Below are 22,585 nucleotides of genomic sequence, written 5' to 3' on the forward strand. Positions count from 1 at the left end.
AAACAACCTGAAGTTCACCCAGGAGATCCTATTCCTACCATATGCTCACTTCCTACTACTTAAGTATGAGAATCACCTATACATTTCTGTAGATTGCAGACAGTAAGCTACATTGAATGACCTTCAGATAAAGATGAAGAATTCAACATTAATACTGTGCTGAAACAAAGCAAGACGCATAAACCAGCTGCTAACACTCAAGTAGAGGCAGCATTTATCTTTTATTATGATGACATGATACTTAACAATGCAACAAATACCACTGCAGGGTCATCATCCCTCAGAAAAGAGACATTCCAGTTCAGAATCTCTGTAATCTCATCCTTTGTCAGCAGGATACACCTTACTACTGCACAAAATTCAGTGCTTAGAGGTCAGAGTCAGTGTAGAGGACACTCTGAAGATTTGCGGAAGCATATTACTCAGTTGGTAAAACATTTCCTCAGAAATTGTCTGGAAAAAAAAAAATGAAAAAATATAAATAAATACACCAGCAAGCTTTGGCTTTGGGAAGTTGTGGATTCCCCCTCCCTGGCAGTGTCCAAGGCCAGGCTGGATGGGGCTTTGAGCAACCTGGGCTAGTGAGCCATGGCAGGGAGGTTGGAACTGGATGGTCTTTCAGGTCCCTTCCAACCCAAATCATGCCATGATTCTAAGATTTTTTCTTTTCGCCATAGTTTGAAAGGATTAAGTCTCTCTCAACTTGTTTCACTAAATGTTGTTTTTCAGAAAACCACGAAGACAGTTTTCAAACTATGTGTGATAATACTATTTAATTTAATCATAAGAAAGAGAATGACCTAAAAATATTGTTTGTGTATTTTTTGTATATTTGTTTTCAGTACATTTCTTGTTCCAGTAATTGATTATTTTTGCCCAGCATAAGCAGGACAGGGTTGTTCGTTATGTACAGGACTCCTGCTCCCTGAATTCCAGGATTAGATTCAACTTCAGTATTTAGTTTACTCTTGACTTCCTCCTTGCTCAGCAGTTCACTAATTTGTAAAGAAATATATGTTATTTCTTTCCTAATATAACTCTGAATTTTATATTACTTTCTGTACCACATTTTAGAACAAACAAAACTTAGTGCTGGCCACCTTTGGAAAACTTCCTGTTTCTGAAGATCAGCTAGAAGTCCAAATTAAATAATTTCAGAATTTCAATTACAATTTGCTTTAAATATCTGGAGTCATTAATGATTTTGTGGAAGCATGACTGAACTCAGCACATTGCACCTTTTCAAGTTGTTAGACAATATGACTAGTAAACATCTAAACTTACATAATGCAAGGTTAGCCCATCTTTTCCAAGTAAATAATAGCAAAAAGTATCTTTTTCAAAGGTGATGTATTCACCACTCATAAAGACGAACTTGCCAGTCTGAAATTTTAGCATCCCCTGAAGATACTACAGGATATCCAAAACCATAAACCCCTCTCATCTCTGTTTTACAGGCAAGGAACCAAACCCACCGTGACTAATTTAAGCCCAAACAAAAAGAACAGGGCATAGAAAAGAAATCAAAACTAGATCTGCTGACATTCAATTTCTTGTTCCCACAGTCTCCTGGGTTGGATATGAACTTGATTTAACCTACCTGTGGTACCAAGAATTGTACAGTCCGAGAAATTCCTCCATCCCATGAGGCCATTTCCATCATGAAACCTAAAAACCCAGCATTTGTACAATATGCATCAGCTATGCAATCTTCCCCATCAATTACACTGTTATCAAGCAGTGAGGGAGCTTTCACCTACAATTAGGATTTCAACTGCCCTAACTAGGGATGTCATTAATCACATTTAAGTCAAACTTTGACAATCTCCTGACTGAAGTTTGCTTTAACTGGAAAATCTAATGAGGAGTTATGGAGAAAAACAATATACGCTCGAAGAGCAGAATAACCAGTCCTACTGCATGGCACAGTACTAGCCATTAGAAGCAAGAGTTTTCTCCAAATACGTGTGTTATGATTTCTTTCATTGAGAAATAGCTCCTTCCTTTACCTCTGATGTGACCACATCCACGTTAATGAGTACGAGCCTGTTGCCAACAGTACGGTGACAATCTGGCAGCAACAGAAACTACTTGGACCTACTTATAGAGGAAACACTCAGCATTCCTTTATAGTTCCAGTTACGATACAGCATTGTTATGCCAGCATTTCCTTACAAAGGAACTACAAGGTCCACAAGAACACACTAGTGCACTCAGAAAAATACTTTGTTTAATGAGAAAGTGGCTATGTGGACGAAATCCCATTGTCAATTACTAGAGGTCACAATAGGAAGAGGTTCCTCAAGTAGGTGGTAGAAAGAACATTAACACTGCCAACATTTTAAATACTCTAAATGACCCGTTCAAGTATTTAAATTCAACACAAAAGAATGCAGCGAGCAATAATGCCACTTGGAAAGACAGAAAACCAAATTGAGTGATGAGGACTTTCCAGCAAAGAGATTAATTAGCATCTAACTTAGTCTTGCAAAAACGCAGGGAGTCCTCGCTGTTTGAGGCAATTCAAACACAAAAGATGCTGGAAATGATATTGTAGAGAACCACCAGATCTTGTCATCTTTAAGAGATTGCTCAAAGCAGCACCAAGTGCTTTTTCTTCTACTGTCTATGTTTCAGTTGTAAAGATACTTTCAAAATACTTTTGGTCTCTATTCTAAGTGCCTGAGACTATTTCCTAGTAAGACAATAATTTTAAAGAGAAAATAGAAGTGTATGTGATAACAAGCCATAAATTATTGAAAAAACCTCACTTTTTTTTTTTTTTTAAATATACAGCCTCGGCTAAGGCTGGATGTCACCAAATGCAACACAAAACCCTCTAAGCATTCACTGACATACCTTTGACGCACTTGAACACAAGCTCTGCCCTCTTCAAGCACCATGGAATGGTCATTTCCTAAAAATTAATAAATGAAAAGCCTCAATGCCCAATGGATCTAATCAACAAGAGTAGCAGGGAAGTTATTAAAAATAATACATTTTTGCCATAGAACCTCACTTTCCCAGCAGGTATTCAAGCTGCATTACAGGCCACTTAGGGGGATTCAGTTTTCCAGAGTATTCCAGGCAGGCTGTATTTACCTTATAGGTGACTATAAAAGCCCTGCCACTGCTAATTGGTCAGAGAGCCCAGTGTCAGAACAATCTGTACATTTTTTAAGCCGAGATGCTGAATAAAAATACTATTGACAATCTTATTAATGTCACTAGACATAGGGCTGAATTATCCTGTGGAGCTTCAGAAAAATGTTAATATCTAATGGATATGCTTCACCTAGCCAAGGATAAGACTCCTGACCACACTCTAACAGCAGTACCTGATGATTCCTATCTACTCTTGATGACTCTGGATAAAGTTTATTGGCATACCCACTGCCTTCAGCACAAACCTTCTCTCCGATAATGGAACTGGAAGATGCACTTCTCCTCGAAGATGCATTTATGTTAAGAGTCAAACTAAACAAAATTCATCTCTATCTGCAGGAGGAGTTTCAGATATAAACAGACAGCAAATCCTTACCTAAAAAGTTAAATGCCAAAATGGGATATGAAAACCAGGGTGGTTTAAGATATGGCTACAGGCACTGATCTAAATCATTTAACTAATAGTTTAAATGGTTTTAATACATTAAACATCATTTGGCTGTACACTACAAAGTGAATTATATCAAGATGAATATTCCTTGTCGGAGACAGCATGATTATCACTGTAAATACTTTTCAGAAAGAAAATAGCACTTATTTGTTCTGATGTACTCTTCAACACAAAAATGAGCACTTTCTAGTCTGAAGACAAGAATATACATGAAGAAACAAACTTATTCTATGTACCTTTTCAAATTTAAAGTTCACATAACTTCCTATTTAGTAAAGCCAGTCTTGATTTTGCAACACCAAACAATGTGCAATTTGTCATTTTCAAAGAGCTTACTTTTAGGATTAAAAAACATTATTGAGATGCAAGGTTATCTAAGAATGCTAATTGATAATATTGAAACAGTATACTGAACATGGCTGCACTAATAATTACTGAAAGCCAAAGTTCCTACTTAGGTGGGAGTACCTCCCACCATCCCCAAAATACCTAATATGATGTAAAAACCAACATGAGCTACAATATCTTTTAGAAAACTTGCTTTCATTGTGCAAATCACTGCATCAATAAATGCTGCTTTTACAGTACACACCACATTAACCAGACAGAACAATGCTGGACACTTGTTTTTCTTCTTCTAAGCTTTCTGGAAGAAATACTTGGTCTTTGTTACAATTTATCTGCCCATGTGTGCTTTCTGTTACAAGTAACGTAGGTGTTTATTGTTAGGTTTGATCACTGTTTTGAGTTAGGTAAAAAACAAGTGTCCTGCTGCTCTGAAGGTAACTCAGGAGTACCTTGCATAATCACTAACGGGAATTAAGACTTAAAAGGACTGATTGAACCAGCAGGATATGACACTACTTCTTGAACTATTTTAGAGGAACACAGATGTTAAATTCTGTGGGCACTCAGGGAAATAACAGGTTGAATCCAGAATGTCACTCCATGTAAGTCACAAAACCAGAAAATAACACAGTAGTGATTCAGTTTTAAACCATCTTTTAAAATGTAAGTTCTCATATTCTGCCACATTAACAGGATTTTTTCTCTATATGCAAACTAAACAGTCGCAAAAATTATGAAGGATCAGTTAAGTACCGATTCAAAACACAGTGCAGGGCATAGGCAAAAAAGACAAATACCTCACCTTCTGCGGTGAGCTTGCATTAACAGCATTCAAGCAAGTAAAAAAAACACCTGAGACTTGGTTTTGTTCACTAGCAAAGACCACACCTCACCCCTTTTTAGAATGTAATTTGTTGTTGTCAAATTAAGATTCTTCTGCTTACTAAAAAAAAGTGGGGGGTGGAGCTTCACTGATTTGAAAGATACACCTTTTAATTCAAACTAATTTGTGACAGAGTCACTACACAGGGCTGTTGATTTTCTACACCTAAGGGCTTACACCTCTGCAGAACTATGTCCTAACCAGGTAATGAAAACGCTAAAGTCCACAAATCTCTTGCGCGACAAAGATTTCAAAACCCATTTCAATCATCAATTTTAGTAAGTTAAGAATTTGCAAGAGGTTTACTCAAAGTAGATCTATGCAAATCCTAACCACTGTATGAGCAGCTATACATTTAAAGGCAGGAAACTCAGATGAGAAATATCAACAATCTCTCTATATCATAAACCACATTCATAAATATCTGTTACACAACTTTTATGTTTTTTCCGCAAAACATTTTTGTCTTAAGTTAATAGAGACAGCTATCCGAGATCCCTCAAGAGTCCCGATATTCCCAGCGTTGCTGTGTGGGCAGCAGCAATGGCTCCTATGTCAAAACTAGCGAGGAAGCGTGCCAGCTCTCACACTTTTAGCGATGCCATGCTACTAGAGCCATTCCATTTTCCCAGTTTATGTATCAGTTTATGGGGGATTCAGAACAGTGATCAGACAGCAATGCCTCGGTTGTCCTGAATTTGACCTTGTCTGCTTTTGCCTTTCTCAAGTATCAAACCCATGTTCTTTCCTCCGTTACACTTAACAATCGGAACAGAGAAATCTGGTTTTATCATTCTCATAATAAGAAAAACTAAGGAAAACAAAATTCTTTTTTTTTCCCACTGAAATAATAATGAAATAAAATGGATTCATTGAGATAGATACACATGTTACTTCCGTGAGATTATAAACATCACTCTCCCATCCATACAAGAAAAAAAACATTTGGGAAAAGCATAGAGAAAGCTCGTGATGAATGCCTGTCGCAGTGAAGCATGCAAACATTTCGGCAGCTGTGCTTCTGGTTAACCACTTTACAAAAATGTTTTTATGTAGGTGGTAAATGCAGATTCAAAACGGGCTGCTGAAGGCACCAAGTTCAGGTTAACTTTCGGAAATCTGTTACTATCACTTTTCCCTCAACAACAAGTTCCATGTGTGTTTCAAATGAGGTCAGCCAACAGCAAAGCACTGTAATAAGCAACACTGCTAATGCAATTCACACAACACAGTTTTGACTAAACACACACTTATCATACAGGTCACTTTCTGCTTATTCTGCAAAGACTTAAAATTTAATATAAAAGGTAAATCCAGCACTATATGAAAAGATAATTCTTTCATTTCACACATCCAAGCAATGACACAATCTCAAAGCATGCTGAACACCTGGTCTTGTGCTCTATTTGTATTTTTGAATAACACAGATATGCAAATGAAAGCTAAAACTAACAAAGCTTAAACAAAAAAAGAGAAAAAGCATATAGTCACTTGAATGATTTAATTGTTTAAGAAAGAAAGTCAATAAAGCCAGGCTCCTGTCCTCAAAGTTGATTACTTACATCTGTGCCCTCAAAAAGGTCTTGATATGAGGAATGAAAAATTTCAGAAATAATATTGGTTCCTAAAAGTCTACTCTTACATACGGAAATATTAGAAGTTTCATTATTGGACATTTTAAACTTCTGCATTGCTTGCATTTTCACAATAACAGACCCTGATTTGCAAAAGGGCCACTTCCACGTTCCAACCAAATAATGGTTTAAAAAATAGTCACTGTTAAAGGTAATCCACCATTGAGCCTTTATCTTGCTACAAGTCAGCCACTTTCAAAGAAGGAAAGGAAGTACCGAAATTTACAAGTGAAAAATCAAATGATTATGTAAAATAACCCACAACAGACTATCACCCATGCAATAATTATGTACACAAGGGTATAAGTAATGGCAGCATTAGCTTATTTTCCTCATTTCTTTAAGTTTATAGAATTTTCACCTCTTAAGGAGGCAAGTCACGTGGCTGTACTGCCCAGTCTCTCCACCACTCCTCTCCCTGTCTCCCCATCCCTTTTCTTCTCTGCCAGTATTTTGTGAGCCGATGTGCCAGAAGAAAGAGGTTGTCAGTGGTACTAAATGGCTGCACACTTTGAAAACTTACAGCTGAGTAAGAGAAAAGCTCTACATTAGCGTCACATGGAAGACGAAAATACAAAATTCAGCACAGTAAGGAAGGACACCTCTATCTATAAAGAGCCTAAGCAACATGCTGCTTCTTGGCTTGCTGGTGTTTGGGGAACTTAAGAAATACAGACAGAAATTAAGGATGCAAAGGATTAGGCAGTGAAGAAAGAGTCAATTTGGGGCAAAGGTGAAATGTGGTTGGTGCTTTGTAGGGCTGAGGTGGTAAGAGAGTGGTGTTTAGGGATACAAAACTCTGACTGAAGCTGTGCTAATTCCGCTGCTCATAAAACTTAGTTCTAAGGTTTTCTAGCTAGCAACAACTAAAACTGGGGGTCTGCTATCACTACCACATCAGCAACTCTGAATGTACAATTTCTAAGCAAGAGCTGTTGCCAAACAACTTCCAGGGATGTAGTACCATCTTTCATTAATACTTACACAAGTGTGCAACGAGCTCGATCAAGGATGTGAAATGCCCAAAATGAGGGGTGGAAATAAAAAAAAAATAAAATAAAAAAAAAATCAAAGCAATTCAGCTGGCTGAAATGTTTTTTAACTGGTTCAGTTCCTTAATTTGAGTTGCCATGTAGATATGAGCACCAGCACAAAGATGTGGCAGGACTATGTGACTGGGGTAAACTGTCCCATTTAGCTTAAACCAGTGTGAAACATATCCTTGCAAAAATCACTTCCGTTTCACCCTAAAAGATGAAAACAAACCAAATCTTTACATATACTTACTTCTGACATATCGTGCACCAACAGGAGAGGAATACTAATGGTGGTAATGTCATGTGTGCAGCAAACTTTGAGAATGTTTCTGAGTCCCATGATTGCAGGATCCCGAGCAGTCACGTTACCGGATCTCACGTTATCATCCACACAGAGGTGAAATGCAACATGAATTTCGGAAAGATTTGAATGGCGCGTGATGTAGAATTCCCCTAGAGAATAACATAAACCAAGAAGGTAAGAATCATGGCAGTGATCTGTGCTGAAATAAGACAACATAAGGATAGGGTCAGTTGAGACAAAAGACAAATACAAATATACAACAGAGATCAGAACACCTACATAAGGAGATTAAAAAAAAAAAAGTTAGAAACTAACTAATCTAAAATCTCTTGGAACGTGGTTGGTTGACATTCATTCCCCATAGACTTCCCTACTTTGATGGGTTTCACTGGCATCACAGACACTTGGTGTAGTTAAGACGTAACAGTGCCAGTACAGGCGGATATGGTCTAAATATAGCACAAAACAGAAAAACAAACACAGAGGAGGTGTAATACTCAAAATATATAACGTAAGCACTGAATTGCAGACAGATGTGGGTGGCGGAAATACCAAAAAAAGATGGGTTAAAATAAAAGAAGCAAAAGGTCTCGGGAAAAAGATAGTGGGTTATATAACAATAGAGATAGGTACTGGAGGACAGAGGTATCAGTGATCACTAGAATTTAAAATAATTCGTAAAAATGGGAAGATCAGTTACAGAGTTGTTTGCCAAAAGTTACCAAGTCGTCTTGTTGGGGATATTTTTAGACTTGACGTTCATTTATGAAAGGTAGAGAAAGAGTAAGAAGCAGAGAAATACAGGTTTCTCCATGTTACCCTTCTACTAGAGATCCCAAGTCTGTATCAGAGTCAACAGAAAAGCAGCTACAGTTTTATCAACAGATAAAACTGTTTCTTCAAACCTATTCGCGCTGGTCATTGAAGTTCAGAAACTACCTTTGCAGTGGGATGGCTGAACAAGATACATACTCCCTTCTGCTGACTGCTAAGGAGGAAGTAATGTTTAGCAATGGCCATCTAAGATTAGTAATACACAAGCCACTGCAGCAAGATTCACCCCAATTTATCTGTTAAGGACTTAAGTTGATTTATAATCCACTTACACTAACACAAGATCTAAGACAATCATGAAAGCAATTTTAAGAAGCCCTTTCCTCCTATTCAACCATGGGTTGTATGAGGTTAACTACTTCCCCCTCCAGTTGTATTCATCTTCAAACTCTATAGATGCTTTCTGTACTAAAAATCACAATATGTGCAGAAGATACTTCACCTTTTGAGAGGAATGGATTCATACGTTCTCAAAGTTAAAAAACATTCTAAAACGCTTTGCTGTATCAAACCAGGGGCGTGTATATCTATAATGATTTTCAAAAATAAAATTATTTGCTAGTATTCAAGTTACACCTTTTCCCAAGATGCTCAGAGATCTTTTTTCACTCTCAGATTCTGAAAAGAAATTTTAGGCATTGAGAAGTTAAGTGATTTGCCCCAAGTCACATGATGCTGTGGCAAGACTGGGAATAGAAACCAGATGTCCTGACACCCAGTTCTCTGCCGTAGCCACAAGAACATCCTTTGCCTCTGATTTGAGGTCAACTTGGGTTTAGTTCATAATATATGTTTTGACTTTAGAGCTAAAAATGTGCATCTTTAAACACAATTAAAATATGTGCATCTTAAAACACAATTTGCTTTAAGAAGAGAGGGAAAATGCAACAGAACTCACCTGGCAAAATATTTGACTGGTTTCGTTCAATGTTCTTTAACTTATCTTCATTGCCAGTACTTTTGTTTTCTGTATATAAATACACAGCACTAATATTAAACATATCATCTATGTTCACTTTTGCAGGAAAGTTTGATATACTGAGATGACATCTGGCTTGAGTTTTTAACCATAAAGTTATCATAAAGTCTCCAAAAAGCAGGGGGATGGACAGAAAATGCTTTTGCTGTCTTCAGTAGACACTGAACTGAATCCTATCTCAAATCATTAGCTTTCTTACTTAATCATCATAAGATACCTCTTCATTTGGACAAAAGAAAATACAATATTCTCAGACATAATACTAAACTTTCCAACTCGTGGCCACAACCACATAGTACCTTGCTATTGCTTTTAAAATAATGCAGCTATTTAATACACATTTGTTTCTACTATCACAAGAAAACTTTTCAACATATTTATGTAAATCAGCAGCATAGAAAGAGCTTCCACTATTTCCCTCAAGACTACAGCAATACGCAAGTTTCCAAGAAAATTTGTTTCTCTATGCACTCTTACGTATCTATTCATGTTATTGACATATTTAAATCACATAAATAGTCTTTTGCAAGAAAAACAAAGTTTCATGATGTACAAGTACTGCCTTAACACCATGTGGTCAGAAAACTTCACAGACCTTTGTAAATATAACTTCAAAGTAAACCATTCACAAAGATTTGGTCAGCACTAAAAAGTATACACATATAGTGAATTTACAATTCATTTTTTAGCACTCACTTTTAAGGAAGGGAAAAAGTCACAACTCCTCTTCTGCAGTTTTTAAAGCTTTACATTTAAATAGAAATAAAAAAGTAAATCAGGTAAAGTCTGTGTTGCTCCAGGCAGTTTAAACTGTGGAGGAAAGCACAATGACCCCATACACTTCCTAGAGCTCTTACAGTGTGATTAGAACCCAAGGAGTTGTTTTGGGTTTTTTTGGGGTAACATATGTCTGTTATGGCAGCAGAGACATCACGTGAACATGGTGTCTGCAAAGAGAGAATTTCACGCAGACTTTTCAGAGTTTACTGATAAACTCAAGCATTCCATTTTACAGATCTGGTAACTGAAGAAGGGTGAAATCAAATTGCCCATAAACATAAACATTCAGCTGACCACTATTCTATTTCAAGAAAAGTAATTTTGGTTGTCACTGACCATGATGTCTTTTCGACTTATTGCTACGCTGTGCTCTGGCCTTAAGTACAACCTTCTGGACAATTTCAAGCTGTTCTTGAATTCCAGGAAAATGGAAATCTGTGCATTCTTGGCAAACAGTTGCAAAATCTAGGAAAAAAACAAGATTAAAATCCACGTCATAAGGCTATGCTTAGTAACATTACATAATTCTGCTCTACTGTTCAAGTGAGGCCAGTTACAAAGGGAACCTCCCCAAACACCAAAGCCCTGCTGTACTCCTCTTTAAATTCTAAAAAAAAAAGCTATGGCAGAGACAAAACATTTTTTGAAAGAAATTAATTGCTTGACGGAAAAAACCCAACAATATTGAGTGTTGTTGCTCTTCAAATAAAACTACACAGACAAAAATTCCAACAAAATAACAGCAATGTGTGCATTAAATATAATTGTGCTTTAAAAATAATGTCTTATTACTAACAGTTCTTTGATCTACTACACTTGATTAAAAAGTACACAATAGGTACTTCCAACAGCAGTAACAGCACTCCAGTTTGTTTTGAAAAAATGAAGGCTAGTAACTATATACATAAACAGCATATCTGGAATTACAGTTCTTTCCTTTTAGAATCATAGAATAATTATGGTTGGAAAAGACCTTCAAGATTATCAAGTCCAGCCATTATCTTACTCTACCAGGTCCACTTCTAAATCATGTCCCTGAGCACCATATCTAGATGGCTTTTAAATACATGCAAGGATGGCGGTTCAACCACTTCTCCGGGCAGCCTGTTCCAGTCTTTGATAACCCTTTCAGTGTAAAAGCTTTTCCTTACGTCTAACCTAAATCTCCCCTGGTGTAACTAGAAGCTATTTCTCAGAACACAGATCTGAAAGCTAAAGAAGTGTGTCATCAGCTGCAAAGAGCTGCAAGTTCCTTTTCCTGATAAGCAAGTATTACATCAGATAAATACGATCATAACATACCATCTCTGGGACTGACAGTCTACGCTCCTTACCCTTACTTGAAACAAACAAATGAAATTTCTTGTAATTAAAATGAACTTTCAGTTTATCATTTGTCTGAATGCACTACACCTACTCAAAACTTGAGCCATGGTAGCCCTACAAAGTCCTAATATAAAAGACCTACAAAGTTCTAATATAAAAAACATAAAGAAACTATTCACCTAGCTTAGAAAAATTAATCCGAATGAAAATGTTGAAAGCTGGCACACAGGTTGAACCTTCTGTTCAAGGCTGTTTTCTACAGATGTGTCCAAATTCTATTTCAAAGGTATGTTTTGCCCGCTGTCAGTTTACATGTTGCAAAAAATACAGAAAACATTGCACTCCTGATTTTGAGACTTGCAAATACCTCACTTACGTCCTGAAATTTGAGACAAATAGAAGCATCCTTGGATAACAGATTTATCAAAGATGCAACATCAAAACATTTCCCAGATATAACTAACAAAATACACTAAATGAAGCACATTCTTACGCTTCCTCAGGATAGAGCTAAACAAACAAGTTCAAACAAGCAAGTTACAGGACTTCATATTTCAATTTAGTGCTTGCCAATGACTGGTATTACTCAGAACAACATTAAAATGCCTGAATAAACAGCGTGCTCACATGAAGCCCATTTGCTCCAACTACCTCACAGAGGTTTGAGCGAGCTTCTAGCCCATCACACAGTAAAAGCTATTTGGTTTGTATTTCCTCCAGCTATAAAACAGAAGCAGAAAATTCTTTCTGCACTTTTGTAACCCAGAAATTTAGACTGCACAAGCCACGACCTCTCTATTTAAACAACAGTATCAATGCATTATATAAAGGTCTTCTATATAGCAATTTTATAAGCCTTTGACACTCCCCCTCGCTTTTTATTTCTTAAAGAGCCTTTGAGGAACGAGAATTGGTTCTGGGTAGCGTTCTTCCACCAGTTTCAACAGTTTTAAGAGCTCTCAAAAGCGTTTATTACTGCTTTTCTGCCAGCAGCTACCACTGGATTTAAAGAAATGCACTCAAATCTTAGTTGCTGCCTTTAGTGGTTTGGGGTCTCAGTACAACCAGACATTCACCGATGGTTTAAAGTATTGTATCCAACTAGGTCAGAGAGGAGACACGAGACACATTCATTTCTGCAACAGTTTAAAAAAGAATGGTGGTGCAGACAGCTGTGGAACGTGCCCACAGTTAAGTCTGCCAAAGTCCCTTTGGAACTTAAAGGAACTGAAATTTATTGAGGAATACATTTCACAGATTGTGATACAGTCCTCTTTATTTTCCTTTCTACCATGGCTACAAGATCTAACTGATGGCTAGAAGATGCAATTTTGTGTTTAACAGTATTACTTAAACTTATATTTTCTCTTATCATCTAATATTCGGCATAAAAAAAAAATGTCTATTTGTTACTAATTTAAATTTTCTAGGACTAGACAAGTCATATTCCTATTGCTCATTTTTAATGAACCAGTTTTCTCGGGCTGTCATGAACCTGATGTTCTCTTACAGCGGAGACGGACTTTGCTCCCCTGGTCCCTGTCTTGCAGTCCATTCACTTGGGAGGTGTGAGGAGACAGGTTGCCAGCAAAGACTGAGGAATAACAGCTCTCAAGTACCTTGGCCTTCTCCTTGCCCGTTGTTACCAGCTCGCCATTCTTGCTCATCGTGCAGGTATACTTTCTTTGACCTTCCTTTTCTTAGTAAGAGACCTGTAGGAGCCCTTCTCGTTATTCTTTGCATTCCTTGCCAAGTTCAGCTCCAGCTGTGCCTTGGCCTTCCTGACCTCATCCCTACACAACTGGGCAGCGGCCTTGTACTCTTCCCAAGGTACCCGTCCCTGCTTCCACTGCCCGTGCAGTTCCTTCTTGCCTTTTAGTTTGACCAGCAGGTCTCAGTTCAGCCATGGTGGTCTCTTCCCTTCCTTGCTTGACTTCTTACACCTGGGATCAAGAGCTCTTGGGCTCTACAGAAAGTATCTTTAAAGATCTGCCAGCTCTGTTCTGCTCCATCATGCCTAAGGACCACTCCCCAGGGGTCCCTACTAACTAACTCCTTGGGGAGCTGGCATTTTGCTTTCCTAAAAATCAGTATCTCTTCTTGCATTTGTTACCCTTCTACAATACCATGTCCAACACAGAGTATCCAGTAGATTTTATTTTTACAGGGACTATTTTTTGTTAGAGAAGACAGCAAGCTTTTAGGTGATGTCTGTTTTCACTGACAGGATACACCCCCATTAGAGGGCTCACCTCTTTTGATGCCGCTGTATGAACTGATACGGTTATCTACCAATAAAACCAGGCCACAGAGAGAAGTTGAATAGAGAGACATAGCAGTTTGAAGTCTGTGAAGTTTTACTCCACTTCGATGATTGCGCTTATGTTTACAGAAATCCAGCATATCAGCTCTCAGTAATCTCAAGTTATGCATGGTCTTCAGCTGAGCTCCTGTATGGAATATAAATGATTTTAATACATACAGTAAAAGAAACTCAGGATTGTTAGTAAAATGCAACATATCAAAGTGCTCCCCTCTAGTTTTGTGAAAAAGATCTATAAGGGACACATAATCAGTAATACTCAAAGAAGGTTCTTAACCATATATTTAGTTTTTCATACGTATCAACAATTTACAAAGAGTATAAATGCAACATTCTCAATTCTGTCACAAAACAAGGCTTATCTATACCCGAAATAACCCTTGTTCCCTATTATAAGGCTATGCATGAAATACTAATGCAGTCAAAACAGACAGTGTAAGAAGTCTCTATTGCATAAACAAAAAGTAATAAATTTCAGTGCCTATTTTTCTGTTAATTGATCATGGAGATTGAATTTAACACCCATATTTTCTTGCCAAACATAAGAGAAATTAAAATATGACTTTTAACCACTGTATGTTTTGATGAAATACACTGTCTGTTTTGACTGCATTAGTAAGAAGTCTCTATTGCATAAACAAAAAGTAATAAATTTCAGTGCCTATTTTTCTGTTAATTGATCATGGAGATTGAATTTAACACCCATATTTTCTTGCCAAACATAAGAGAAATTAAAATATGACTTTTAACCACTGTATGTTTTGATGTTAGTGTGCTTTTCTACAATAGTCACCTTGCTAAAGTGGATAAAAACTTGCTTCTAGAATGTTTTCCATTAACTGTATCTCAGGTACCTAGGTACTGTTTGATACAGTTTATACCTTACTGTACTTCTTGTAAAGAACAAATACAAAACAACTACAAACTACGTGCACTGTATACATTAGCAGTTAAATAAGCAGTGTAAATAATACACAGCTGAGACACACTATTTATCAGCATCTCTTATCATGTTTCATTTAGTGTCAGTTTACTTACCCAAATGAATAGTAAAACTTTCTTCTAACAGCCTTTGCTCTTCATAAATTCTTCCATTTCCTTCTACAGATTCCCTCAGTTGGCTGGGCTGAACCTTAATTTCATCACTAAAATAATGAGAAACATACTGAAAAGTTTGTCCTAATTTTTGTTCAAGACCAACCATATTTTATGAAACTATCCCAAGTTTCCTCAGTTGGTCTTTAGAAAACAACAGACTAAACATGTTCGAATTAACTCCACTCATCTGAGGTTTTACCCTTCTGGCAATACTCCAGGTTCATATCAGCAGTAAGAGCGGACTCAACTGCTGGATTCACATTACCTAACTCACTTGTAAAGCATTCTGAGATTGAGAAATAAAAATAAACCACAATACCTAGTTATGACATAAAAAAACCATAGGAATAAAAGGAAAAAAAATTCTTCTCAGCCTATTTATAATAGCCAAAAATCTTATTTATGAAGTAACTAGATAAAACACTTATTTTTTTTCCCCCACAAAATGGAAGGTTAAAAAAAGTCAAACCAAACACTCCACAATGTTCAAACTAGCAAGACTTATTTCAGATAACAGTTTCAATTTTCTTCTGAAATTCAACTGTCTGGTAGTGATATAATATGTACTGTTTTTGCTACATGAAAGAACACGAACACCTTTCCCATGTCTTTGTACATTAATGAAAAGTTTCTCTTTGCCTTCAAAGCGCCTAATCTTCAAAGTGTCTCAAACATATTTTGTAAGTTTGCAAGCAACTCCACTACCTGCAAAAGCCTAGTGACGAGGTATAACTGAGATACACTACGAATATATACATTAATAAAGATATATATGCACACATACAAGCAAAGAGATGCATGGGGATATATATGTACACACATAGATATATGTATATCTTTTATGTCTACATATGTAACACACACATTTTTCTCTCTCTCTAAGCTTCAGGTTGCCCTGCTATAGACTGCCTGTGTACTATTTTCAAATGCATTAAGGACCTATAGTTTTAAGAACTCAAAACAAGGGGAAGGATCATACTTTTTTCTAGTACAATGATCATAAAATACTGTCCTCTTCCCATCTGTTATAAGCATCTAAGATGATACGGCCAAAACATCCTCACACGCTCTCTCTCCCTCGAGAGGTCCTTGCCTCTGGACCTCTAGCAGTCCACTTCTTCTAGCTTTCAGCTCTAAGCAGCTTCATTTTAGTCTTATTTTACAGCAGTAGAAGATCAGAACATGTGAAGAGGTTCACACAGATAGGTATGAATAGTCTTTGTAATTTCACTATCTTTAAAGCCTCATGGAAATACTCAATCAAGCTAACACGAAAATTCTGTGGAAAAATATTTCAGGATTGGGCTTAGAGCTTGAGCAGACCATCACTGCCCCAGCGATGTTCTACCTGGTCACTAGGTAAGAAAGAGGCCAGGTTGCTTGTGAGCTCTGCCAGTCCTGGGACATTCTGGGACTAAGCTGAGAACTGCTGAAGACTTTCAAACCATAAACTCACAGCCAACAAAACCATGAGTAGAGCAGTGAGAAATCTAAATATACAGCACCATTTCCCAACATATTTCCCTTCCTCTCTCTCTTCCCTCATGCTCCATATACTCAGCTTCTTTATCCAAAATAAAGAAAAAAAACAACTAAGAAAAAGCGGTAAAGTATTTCACTCATTATGATCCATGCCCTTCTCCTCTTATCATTGGCATCCACTTTGCCCAAAGGTGGTGCATTTTCCATAAATTCCTTACTGCATCCACTTAAATCTACTCAGACAGGCTCTTGTACTAACATGAGGTATCAGAAAGCACTAGGTTTCACTCTATTTTCCCATTAGTAGCAAAGACAGTAGTTACAAGTGATAAAGAATGAGGATATATCCAAGTTATAAGTTATGATTTCCTTGTTATTTCCCCAGTCAGAAAACTTTTCAACTCTCACCACAAGCGTTCACAGTAAAAAAACTCCACATTTTTAGCCCTCTAGTGATGTATACATAAAACAAAAAACAATAAAAAAGAAAAAAGCTTATTCATTCAAATTGTGTGATACTATTACCATTTATTAAGCTACAAATATTCTACAGAACATCCCTAAGTTGTAAAAGAAAGCTCTGTGAAATAGTGTTAAAGACAGACATTGTAAATAACAGCAAAATAGGAGGAAACCTCATTCAGCTCAAGTTGTAGTTTAATGCCTTACAACACTTTCTGGTACAGAAAGTCTCTATCATTACAAAATTAAGAAATTTCTAATTATGATGGCTTATTTGCCTTTGACTATCTTATTTAAATGGCCAACGTGAAATACAGATTATACAAAGCAAGTAGTTTGAACTATTATAGATGGAAGTAAGTATCACACAGGAACTAAATACCTGATTGAGCTGTTGTTGGGATTCTTTAGGTCCTGATGAAGCTTTATTACCCATTCCTGATATTCCTGCTTCTGGATAGCAGAAGACTGTTTTAACTCATTAGTCCATTTGTTCTCCAAATCCTAAGAAGACAAGCGTGCTAATTTGAGTGGTTTGGGTTTCTTTTTAAGACAATTATTTGCATGATGAATTCTAGTCCACTTAGTTTACCTGCTGAGATTCAAAATGCTGAGCTGCTAATGAATTTACATCTTGATCTGTCAGAGATTTCCCTAGCTCCTGCATCACCTTATCCATTTCAGCTCCCTGTCTGAAAGAGGAGCAAACAACAAGCAACACTTTCAAAAAAACTGACAGAAGAACTGCCATTGTTGTTGATACAGTTACTGACACAATGATCAGTTGCATCAATCAGCCCGTCAAAACTCATCACAAGCAGAGATAAAACTGAAGACATAACTGAAAGATATATCATGAAGCACCTTGTCTACCTGCTTATTTTGGAATTTATACAGTTAAAGTCCACCCTCACAGATATTCAAAAAAGAAGGTACAAAAGTATCTCCAGATCCTCTAATACAGCACTTTGCTATCCTTATCATTAAAAGCGTTTTTGAATGGACGTGCTCAGTTCTCTGCTTTCCTCCTAAGTCAACCATAGTTGATGCAAGTAGCTGAACACCAGGAAGGAGGCTAAACACACCTATTTTTAGTAGTCAGATGAGTTTCCACCTCAAACTATGCTTAAAAAGGGGACCTGGAGTTAAAGGGCTTCTGTGCTATCATCAGTTTATCTAATACCTTGTCCTTCCTTAGTCTCCTTAACCCTTAGCTTCATTTAGTCTTTCATATCCAACGCTTCCTTCAGCAAGGAATCAATTTACCCTAGCACAAATTCAACAATGAATATCCACATAACGAATGTGAGTTGAGAGCCAGGGATTCCAAGCCTGCTCCTGTGTAAACAGAACACCACCTACACTCATCTGGGAGAGTCTCTGCTGCCACCACCATAGAGAGTTTCTTGATGGCAACAAACAGATATGATAAATTCCACTGGAGTCAATACACAGCTATATCAAACCGGAGCTCTATAACAACATTACTGCTCTTGGGAGTAAGTGCTCTTTCTTCTATGCACATATGTGAGAAAAATCAATAAGCAGCAAAAAATGTTTGCAAATAAATTCTTGGCAATATTCATCCCCGAATTAGAGATATGTAAGATTCAATCTAGAAGAAACTATATAAACAGGTATGCACTGTATATATAAAGTGAGCTTAAGCAAATACAAGTCAAGAGGAATATTGTCACTTCGACTGTTAAAACGTATCTACTTGAGTCTTCTGGTATCTTGCAAGCTTCCTTCCTATTTAGTATCTGTAATACATTTGTGTGCACTCCTCTTCCCTAATCTACCTAGTCTCGAAAACTCCACGCTCCATGTGCTCCCTCTTGTGAGCAAACCAGCCACCTGCAGCTATTCACACCTCTCAGAAACTTAGAGACCCAGGGCAGACTTCCCTAAACTTCAAATTCAACAGTTCATGATTTAAAGTTGGTCCAAGTCTTTTGTTCATATTTTCACCTCATGGAACTTCCAATTTTGTCATTTAAAATACATCATAACAAAGGTAAAACACGGTACATACATATATTTTACTTTCTTGATATCTTAAGCACTTTACGTTGCTATACCACCTACAAGAACAAGGGAAATCAAACCCTGTATTACTTCAATGGCCATCCCTTTTATTGTTTTCAGTGACTGAGGAGAATGTAAGATGGGTGACCCTAGTGACACAGGCCAAGTATTATATGACTTTAAAGGAGAAACATGAAACTAAATAGGGATTACACAGGCAAATACAAGTTAACACACACTGTCCTATGAGTTGTATACACCCAGTAGTAGGCATCCTATTAAATAAGACATAAAAATAAAAAGAAGGAATACCTTTCTCGTAGTTTTTTTAATTCCACATCTCTTTCACTTATTAATTCTGAGATGCTAACAAAATAATTGTGTTCCAGGTTTAGCAGCATTTCAGAAGCCGGAGAATGTATCAGATCATGATAAACATCTGCAAAATCTTCATCCCAGCTAGTTTCTTCAGGTTTTGCATACTCTAATGTTGTCTATAAATTATAAGAGAATTTAAAGCATATGGTATCTTTCAGGACATAAAAAAAGATCACTAGTAGTGGTGGGACAAAAGCAAATGGTAGGCATGCACACTCTTGTACAACCTTCAACATGTATGAATCACCTTCCCTAATTTAAGCTTTCTATATTCTGCTTTAGCTTTAAGGTTTTCTCCCTTCCAACACTCTTCAAAGCAACTAACAGCAGAAATGTTAAAGTTTTGACTATGGTGAGGAATTACCAACTTGGAGAGAACAATAACATCTACAACAATATTTGCAATTGATGTATTTTAGACAGGGCTCAAAACACCAGCTGCGCAAACAAAAATGTTTTGCTAGAAAGGATGACTAACCTCTGATGTCACAAGAATTTGATCAACATAACTGATTTAAGAAAAGCTATTTTTATTGAACAAAGAATGACCCCATAATGCCTGTTTTGCAAGCTCCTTTACACTTCAGACCAGATTCAGCTGATGAACTGAGATTCTATCATCAAAGTGTAGGCTGGAAACATCAAGAAATGATCTAATCCTAACCCTTGCACTTGGGCTAACCTGTTCATAGAAAGTGCAATGCCAAAAGACTGTAAACTCTTTCAATGTGCTATCACATTCCCATGCTCCCCCAATACAGATTTTTCCATCATAAAGGTAAAGTTAACTTCATTTTGTTGACATTCATTAAGGCAGATGATTTGGTTCCAATTATCTTTGTAACAGATTGTATTCAAAATTCTTCTGTATTCCATAACAAGCAAATTCAATTGCTATAAACTTTTCCTCAAATGTGGAAGTTTGTCTCTTTTTTTCTCTTTATCTTGTCACTAGGACTCCAGTTCTTTAACATTCCTTTATTTTGAGTATTCAATGCAAAATCGGACACATTACTCCAGCTAAAGTCTCATCATCACAAAATGATGAAAAATACTCACATAAACTCAGAAAATGAGCTGACAAGTCGCTCCCAACTACACACTTTCTCTCTGGAGTCTTCATTGCTATTACTGAGATTTAGGACAGGCATACCACTTTACTATCTCTTGCTTTGACGGCAATGCGCTATAACCCTTTTATCGATTTTTGTTTGAATATCACTAGCTATTTACCTCTAAATTTTTTTATCTTTTCACTTTACCAAATTCAGGAAGAATCTGACTAAGAACTTAAAGGATGAAGACATAATGATCACTTTCAGATAAAAAGAAAAAAAATTAAAATTGACCAGTAAAAGTGCATTTCTGTGCAATTTCACATCTTCATAGATGTGATTTTGTCTGTACATGCACATACAATCTCACAAAGCAAGTCCTGAATATTAACTTTTCAGCCTTAATCTTACCTCTTTATAAGCTTTAGCCCAAGTATCTGCCAGCTGGTTTATGTCTACTTTTCCTGATTTCACTGCTTCCAGAGCCATATCAGCTTCTCTATCATAATCTTTTATAGTTTCCTCTTCTATGAACTTATTAAGAGATTGCTTCAGGTCTATTATATCAAGAAGAGAATGGTCCATCAATAAAACATGTCAGTGGAAGTACTAGCAATCATCTAGGAAACACACAAATGAAGTTTTTCTGAAAACCTTTTACTTGGCTACCTTACTTGCTAGTACTGACTACATTTTTCTACAATGTTTTACTGCTTAAATCCAAATTTAAAAAAAAAAATTCTACTAAATACTCTTCTTTTGGTTTCTTAAAGCAGGTCATAAGACACTTGCACACACGGATATATGACACTAATTTAATAGATCAATTCTTACCATTTTCTATAAAGCATGGCAGATTGTGCAGAAGCATCAGACGTCCATGCAAATGACTAATATTCTCTTGCACAGGGAATTTAAGAGGCACAGTAAGCACTAAATGTTGATTTCCAGCACTGAATTTGTACACATAGTCTCTCTCCCTAGTACAGCTCTTTCCTTTATTAGGTTTCATCTTCTTGAGTTGATTTCCTGCACCAAAAATGAAAATAACATGAATTACAGTCTTGTAAAATCATAAGGAAGAAATGCGAACTAAAAACATGGATTTGTTAATAATTAACATCTTCTGGCAAGAAAAACTTAAGCCTCTAATTTTTAAATAAATATTCATCTCAGTTTTGACTTTCAAACACACAGGTTGAAATTGACACATAAATATCAGTTTCCAAAACACTGAATGGTCCTAAATTGTAACTGAGTGTCAGTAGATGAATTTGGGTAATTGCTCTTACAAGTTATGGTATAGGCCTCCTGACTTAAAGGCAGAAGCAGGACAGAAAAAATCTTCATAAACAGCAAACTTTAGCTGTGACACTGTAACTGCTGCCATGCATGTCTCAAAATCTGAAAACCTTCACAGGGCATTAGGACTTTATTTCCTCCTTTTTGTGAGTGGTAGACTTGGGAGGGAGCAGATGCTTCTAAGCGAAAAGTTTATTTTGTCATTTTCTAACCTGCTTTAGGATAGGTTGTTGCTACTTTTAAGAAATGACATTAGAAATAAGCCAAAAGCAAGAGAACTGCATACTGGCTGTGTCAGTAATCTCCTCCACATGAGGTCTCCTCCACACATTTACATTCCTCTTTTCTGAGCATCACCTGCAGTGCTGGACACATCGTTCCAGCTGAAATCTCCCCAGTGCTTAAAACCACAGATCAAGGAAAAGCAGAAAATGAAAGAAAAAAAAAAAAAGGCACATTTTCTACAGCAAAATTCAGGGGACCAGTTTATAGGTGTTCTGGGGTGGTTTTACTGCAAACCAACCTTCACACTGTAAGTGGATTAAATGAATCGGTTACAAATAGCTTCATGGTAACAGCAAAAGTCTCAGGACAGGCGGAGGCAAGCCGGGGTGGTCAATTTCTGTAGAAACACAACATTTCGTATTTCTACACCATATCCTTCTACCACTCCCCAGCAAAAGGGGGTTCAGTGGGGAGGGGGAGGGCGGGAGGAG

The 22,585-nt window shown here is 36.9% G+C and overlaps 1 protein-coding gene across 1 annotated transcript; it reads right to left on the bottom strand.

Annotated features, from left to right (window-relative positions):
• Positions 1 to 234: 234 nt before the first annotated feature.
• Positions 235 to 21,595, bottom strand: LOC104280435 (chromosome unknown open reading frame, human C12orf4). The gene is made up of 13 exons (XM_009878082.1): positions 21,402 to 21,595; positions 20,979 to 21,124; positions 19,447 to 19,628; positions 17,699 to 17,798; positions 17,489 to 17,610; positions 15,103 to 15,209; positions 13,994 to 14,191; positions 10,752 to 10,880; positions 9,555 to 9,623; positions 7,769 to 7,971; positions 2,860 to 2,917; positions 1,601 to 1,668; positions 235 to 453 (listed from the first exon to the last, which is right to left on the bottom strand). Exons 1-13 carry the CDS (start codon positions 21,577 to 21,579, stop codon positions 361 to 363), a joined length of 1,653 nt encoding a protein of 550 aa, XP_009876384.1. The 5' UTR covers positions 21,580 to 21,595; the 3' UTR covers positions 235 to 360.
• Between the last annotated feature and the right edge of the window lie 990 nt (positions 21,596 to 22,585).

This window comes from Apaloderma vittatum, unplaced genomic scaffold, assembly GCF_000703405.1.
Source record: "Apaloderma vittatum isolate BGI_N311 unplaced genomic scaffold, ASM70340v1 scaffold12941, whole genome shotgun sequence".
NCBI classification, from domain to species: Eukaryota; Metazoa; Chordata; class Aves; order Trogoniformes; family Trogonidae; genus Apaloderma; species Apaloderma vittatum.

Excerpts from the sequence above, each read along its gene's own strand:
- LOC104280435 (XM_009878082.1), bottom strand. The coding sequence starts at position 21,579 with ATGAAACCTAATAAAGGAAAGAGCTGTACTAGGGAGAGAGACTATGTG. Across the intron at positions 15,210-17,488 it reads CCCAACAACAGCTCAATCAG|TGATGAAATTAAGGTTCAGC; the intron begins GTATTTAGTTCC and ends TCATTATTTTAG. Across the intron at positions 14,192-15,102 it reads AAGTTTTACTATTCATTTGG|GAGCTCAGCTGAAGACCATG; the intron begins GTAAGTAAACTG and ends TATTCCATACAG.